Source organism: Chaetura pelagica, unplaced genomic scaffold (genome assembly GCF_000747805.2).
Source record: "Chaetura pelagica isolate M959 unplaced genomic scaffold, ChaPel_1.0 scaffold20, whole genome shotgun sequence".
Lineage (NCBI taxonomy): Eukaryota > Metazoa > Chordata > Aves > Apodiformes > Apodidae > Chaetura > Chaetura pelagica.
The window spans coordinates 2,172,591-2,178,383 of record NW_009951958.1 but is presented as its reverse complement, the minus strand read 5'-3'; the positions used below and the strand labels follow the sequence as shown (position 1 = coordinate 2,178,383).

Here is a 5,793-nt window from a genome sequence, read left to right as displayed (position 1 = left end):
GTGAAATGGGAGTCAGTTAAAAATTGGTAAGAAACAAGTGCCTAAGAAACTGTATGCCTTGAGTGATGGGCAGACTAGTTTTAAATTCTAGCTCACAATTGTTGGAACCCTCTGGTTTCAATCAGTTCAGCTGTTATTATAAACCACTATGCCCACTATACAGAGAGCACAGATCCATCCTCATCCTAGAAACTGCAACAGATACTATAGGAATGCATCCTGCTCTTCTGAGGCCTGGTCACCCAAGCACTTGAGGAGAGCCTGCTGCTGTTGGGGTTTGTAAGAACTGCATTTCATTTATTTTTAACAGTGGTAATAAATAGCTTGTGGAACAAATTTCAAAGGGAAAATATGAATTCCCTAACATCTGAAATAATTAAGATTGATTTTTCTTTTCTAGCAGTTCTGGAGTAAAAAACCTGAAAGTAAACCTGGGACATGAAAAACCTGAATTATTTTAAATAAGTCAGGATGCTCCTGTGTCAGCTTAAATATTTAACTGACAAGACTTTAAAAAGTCCAAAAAGGTCATAAAGCACATCACCACTGAGAATCCTGGTGAATGTCTTGTTTAATTTGGTAGTTTTCCTTTTTTTCCCTTTCCTCCCCTTTCCCCACCCATAGTTCAGCTGCTCTGTCTCTGCAGTGCAAGTTTCAGGCAGGGTCATCTTATGGTGGCTTCTGGCCTAAGAAGTTTTCATATAGATTTATTTTTTTTTAAACTCAGGAAATGCTGAAGTGCAGCAAGAATTCAGAAGGTACTGCTGAACTGGAAGAAGCCCTGGCCACAGTGCTTGACATCATCAAATCAGTAAATGACTCCATGCACCAGATAGCAATCACAGGATACGAGGTATCAGGAGCTGTTGCTCTTACTCTGGTCTTGAACCATCTCATGTTCCTCTCATCACTGATCATTGTCTGCCCGTGGCTGGTACACTTTGTAGGAGCCTGTGCTGCATTGTTGAAGGATGCCACTCAGGGGCATTTTGTGGTGACCAAAAATAAATGTCAATATGCTTGTCATGTGGAGATGGGGGTGTGAACAGAGTGAGGAACTGGGACAAGTGCAGTCCTGCAGGGTAATCACACCCAGAACTCAGCTGTAGGTAAGAGGCAGCAAGTGGGACAGTCTTAACTTAAGAAACCTGTGTGACTTCCATGCAACTCAAGTGTTTCCGAATCTTTTGCACTTAGGGAGAAAGTAGGGAATAGAATCCATCCCAATGACTGGCAAGCTCATTATCTGAAAAGTGAAACATTTCACAACAACAATACACATCAAAGACAGGCCACAAATGTAGTTGTCTTCCTGCTAAAGTTCCATTAAAATCATATGACTTTCAAGAACTAGTGTTGCCTATAAGTGAGAAGTGGAAGTGATTGACACATAAAGGAGAAACAAGCCTGGCAAAATGAGGCCTGAAGCTGATGTGGTTGCTCATTTAAAAATAGCTGTCAGGTGAAAATGTCAAGGAAAAAAATGTATTCAGAAGCTGTGCTCAAAGACTTATCAGATCAGAGTAACAGGGACACCAGAAGAACAGTATTTGGTGCAGAAAGTGACTTCCTGAGAAAGTGTTGGAATCTGTCCTGTGTCTGGGTGGAAAGAGTTACGCATAATAATGGAGTGGCTTCAAGAGTTTTAATTTCTGTAGTTCTCTTTTGTGCAAGTGCATCTGCACCTTGTAGCTGAGGAAACCCTGTTCTCTATCCGCATTGCTTGACATATGACTTTAACTGCTTGTTGTGGTCCATGTTTTGGGTTGGTTGTGTTTGGTCTGGGTATTTTTTATTTTTAGGCAAAAGCAAAAAAAAAAGTAGAGTAAAGCTTGGCAAGCGAAGTCCTAGAGATGGAGCAGCATTCCATAGTTTGCAGGTGGTGAGCTGAGAAACTATTGACAAAGTGTTTAAAGGCTATTTTGCAATGGGAGGGAATGACACGCCTCCGTACCTCTAGACATCAATCTGGCTTCAGATGTCTAAGCATCTTCCAAGGTTTTGCCTAGGGATCTGAGAAGCTTGTAGCAGAGGAGAAACTGAACCTAGATCTCTTGGAGCCAAGGTCTTTGCTTTGGTCTGCTCGGGGGCTTCATACTGCCTTCCAGTCAGGAGAGTTGAATCCCAGTTCTTGTCAGAAGATGCCTTCTCTGAGGTCATCAGAGGGCACAGCCTGTGTGTCAGATCCAAAGAGGTCCTGAAACAGATCTTAGATGCTATCTATGAATGGGGAGACAAATTGGGAATTATGGACATGGAAAACAATGGCTTAGTGGTTACATGACAAAACACAGAGGTCTGGAAAGCATACATATGCAGATGGGATTGGATTCCAGCTGTAACATGTCCCTTCTCCAACACGAGGGATGCCCAGGCACTACCTCTGACTGGAAGATTAAACACCATCAGAGGAAAGGTCTGTGCCTGGGATTCCCCTGGTTTTAAGATCATGTAGGTTCTTTGTTTTCCTTGCTTACTAGGGGGATGTCAGTGAGCTTGGCAAGCTATTGATGCAGGGTTCCTTCAATGTGTGGACTGACCACAAGAAGGGGCACAACAAGGTGAAGGACTTGGCTAGATTCAAACCAATGCAGAGACACCTCTTCCTTTATACAAAGATGCTACTTTTCTGCAAGAAACGGGAGGAGAACTCAGATGGCCATGAGAAGACTGCTTCGTACAGCTTTAAAAATTCATTAAAGGTAATAAATGTCATGATGGTGGGGGAAAGAAATGAATCTGGTGTTCTCAGAGCATGGGGATGTTTCAATTTGGAGACTTGGAAAATGTGCATGTCTGGACCAATCTTGCAACCCTGAGTAAATGTAAGCTCCCATTTTCAGTTTTGATCTGGAGACAGACCCAGCCATGTGTCCTGCAACTCCAGATGTGAACCTCGGTCTTGCAACTCAGTACAAGCTGGCACCTTGTGTGTTCTTGCCCAGCACTGCATAAAGAGAAGCATGACTGAATGGACCTGCATCTCTCCTTGTTCTGCCTGAAAGCCCCTCCATGTTCAGTTCTATTGCAAGTTTTACTATTGACATCAGTTGAGCAGATACTTTCTGTGACAACAATAGCTCCAGATGAATTGCAGTGCAGCAGAAGTGCCCTTTATTTGCAAGAGTGACACTTCCAGATATGAGTCAGGGTATTGGCTGTTAAGATGAAATTCACACGTAGGCCACATTTTCCCTTTAAGCAAGTTGGTGTGACACTTGTGACTTCACACAACTAACATGGGTCTTTAAGTGTAATGCTGCAAACCTGGTACAGTGTAACCAGACAGGAATGGTAATGGAACCTGGTTCAAGGAGCAAACTAATCCATATATACTGTTGAAGTTTCTGTGAAGATAACAGCTTTGATTATGTCAACATTGCTGCTTAAATCTTCAGATCTAATGCTGAGATAAATTAGAACAAAGAGGATGAATAAATGTAGGAAAAGGATGTAGGCAAGCTGGTAAGTATAGTAGCAGCTGGACTCCAAAATTGTGGTTAAGAATCTATCATTTAAGAAAGACAATTATTTTCTTCAGTTCCTTTTTCACCTTGCCTACTTAGGCACTTAGCTCCTTGCTCACCTCTTTTGTACATTTTTCTGAAATTATATTTATTTTTTTGTGTTGTTGGGATTTGCAGATGAGTCATTAAGTCTCACAAAGCCCTATTCCATGCCTCTTCCTCTCCCACCTCAAGAAGTCAGTGATGGCAAGTTGAAAATACTGTCTTTCTCAACATGAACATTTGTATAGGTGGACAAGAGCCACCCACAGTTCAAGCAAAAAAAAAGAAGATAAACTCATGATCGGACATTAAGTTGTGTTCCTTTTAAGCACTTACATTTTTATTTTTCCTGTAACAATCAAAAAGATAAATGATAAATTAGGTGTTGAGAAAGAACATGTTCTGAATTTTACTTTTAATGACTCCCTAAGGTGCAGAAGTAAATGCAGTTTTAAAAAAATGCTTCTCAGAGGACAAAGAGTTTGTTGACACTTTTTCAGATTCTGGCTTCTTTTCTATTTTGAAACAGATGAGCACTGTGGGCATTACAGAAAATGTAAAAGGGGATAATAAGAAGTTTGAGATCTGGTATAATGGCAGAGAAGAGGTCTATATCATTCAGGTAACAATCATCCCCTTTTCCCCAAGCCTATACATCTTTTCAATTGAATGTTTAAGAATGTTTTCAGTTTTTTTCAGATTATTTTCACTGTCCTGTACACTCTAGAAACCATAGCCATTGGAAGCTTCATGGTGTTGGCACTGAAAATACCAATTTATCATTGTGAAAACAGTGATGATTTTGTGTAAAACAGGAAACAAAGTAATGGAAAAAAATTACTTGGAACATTAGACAAGACAGGGACAGGACCTTAGATTCATGGTACTTTTCCCTTTGTGAAGAGCATCCTCCCTCTGCTTTGCTTAAGGCTGGTGGCCACAGTGTTCCATTCCTTGGGAAAATAGAGAGCAAGTGTAGGCTGGGGCAGCCAAGTGGCTGGCAACTTACTTTAACAGGGTCTGCTTTGCCTTCTCCTCTTGTGTTCTCAGGCATCTTCTGTTGAGCTAAAAAACACCTGGATTTCAGAGATTCGCAAAGTCCTGACAGGACAACTGGAAGCATGTAGAGGTAGGACACAGAGCGAGACCTGGTAACGTTGCCTTCCTTCTGTAGCTGTGTGTGACAACATGGAGCTGGGATGAGTGGCAGTGCTGGCCTGTACCAGCAGTGAAATCAGGAGGTTTTCTGTGCAAGGATTAGTTGGGTGGTTGCAGCATTGCTGGGATTTAAATCCTTATACTGATGAAATTATTTTTATTTTTTTTTAAACTTTAGACTGGCATGAATAATTCCATTCACAGTTAGTCTGAGGAATGGGGTTTTCCACTGTCCTCCCTCTCAAGTGGCAACCCTAGAAACATCCATTTACATCAGCATGTTAGGAGATGGGGTCCCAGTTGTCACTCTGTGCCTTCCCACAACATCTGACACAAGTTCCTCTTCCACATACGTGACCAGACACAGCAACTGTTCCTCTTTGTCCTGTTGGGTTTTTTTGCTTTGTGGGGTTTTGAGGGTTTTTTAAATTTTAAATCTAATTGCCCACCTTAGGTTTTAAATGTTAGTCATTAGTTATCCCATCTATTTACTTTAGTGACCTCCTGTAAAACATGATTAATGACATTTCTCTCTCTCACAGAGATATCACTATGAAGGTAATTTGTGACATGACAAACACATGAATGACTAAAGCCTCATAAGTACCTAAAATAATTACTCCCTTTTTTTTAATGTAAGATATTGAACCCAGGACAGACAAAATTCAGTTAGGTTGTTCTGGATAGTAAGAGAACACAGTGTTGAAAACCATTTGATATACTTTTCTATTTATGTACAGGGTCCTAAGCCATTTTTCAGACTCACTTAGGACAAAAAAAACCCAGCTGTGTCCAATACAGACTTTTCCTGGGCCCTGGCACTGCTTCTCACCTTGCCCTGTTATTTTCTTCTTCTCTCAAAAACAGACCTCTCTTTAAAGCAATACAAGCAAATTGTCTCCACCCACATCCTTCAGATTCCTAAGCAGACTTTGTCTGAGGTAGAGACCTGTGCTTTAACTTTAGAGGTCACCTTTATTTTAATTGTCTGTTTCATGAAGACAATTAGTTCTTGCAACCTCCTTAAGTGGAAGGAAACAACTAAGCACATTAGCCTCAGCAATTTAATCCAACCCATAGTAATCTATGTATTTACAGTACTTACTAATCAGATCTTCTATTATTC

The 5,793-nt window shown here is 40.8% G+C and overlaps 1 protein-coding gene across 1 annotated transcript in view; it reads left to right on the top strand.

Annotated features, from left to right (window-relative positions):
* MCF2L2 (MCF.2 cell line derived transforming sequence-like 2) overlaps positions 1 to 5,793 on the top strand; it is a 139,224-nt gene that overhangs the window by 110,601 nt on the left and 22,830 nt on the right. Inside the window, exons 21-24 of the mRNA XM_009999374.1 lie at positions 728 to 853; positions 2,481 to 2,702; positions 4,039 to 4,131; positions 4,560 to 4,638. Of these exons, the coding sequence (XP_009997676.1) occupies positions 728 to 853; positions 2,481 to 2,702; positions 4,039 to 4,131; positions 4,560 to 4,638 (520 nt within the window). The remainder of the gene's footprint in view (positions 1 to 727; positions 854 to 2,480; positions 2,703 to 4,038; positions 4,132 to 4,559; positions 4,639 to 5,793) is intronic.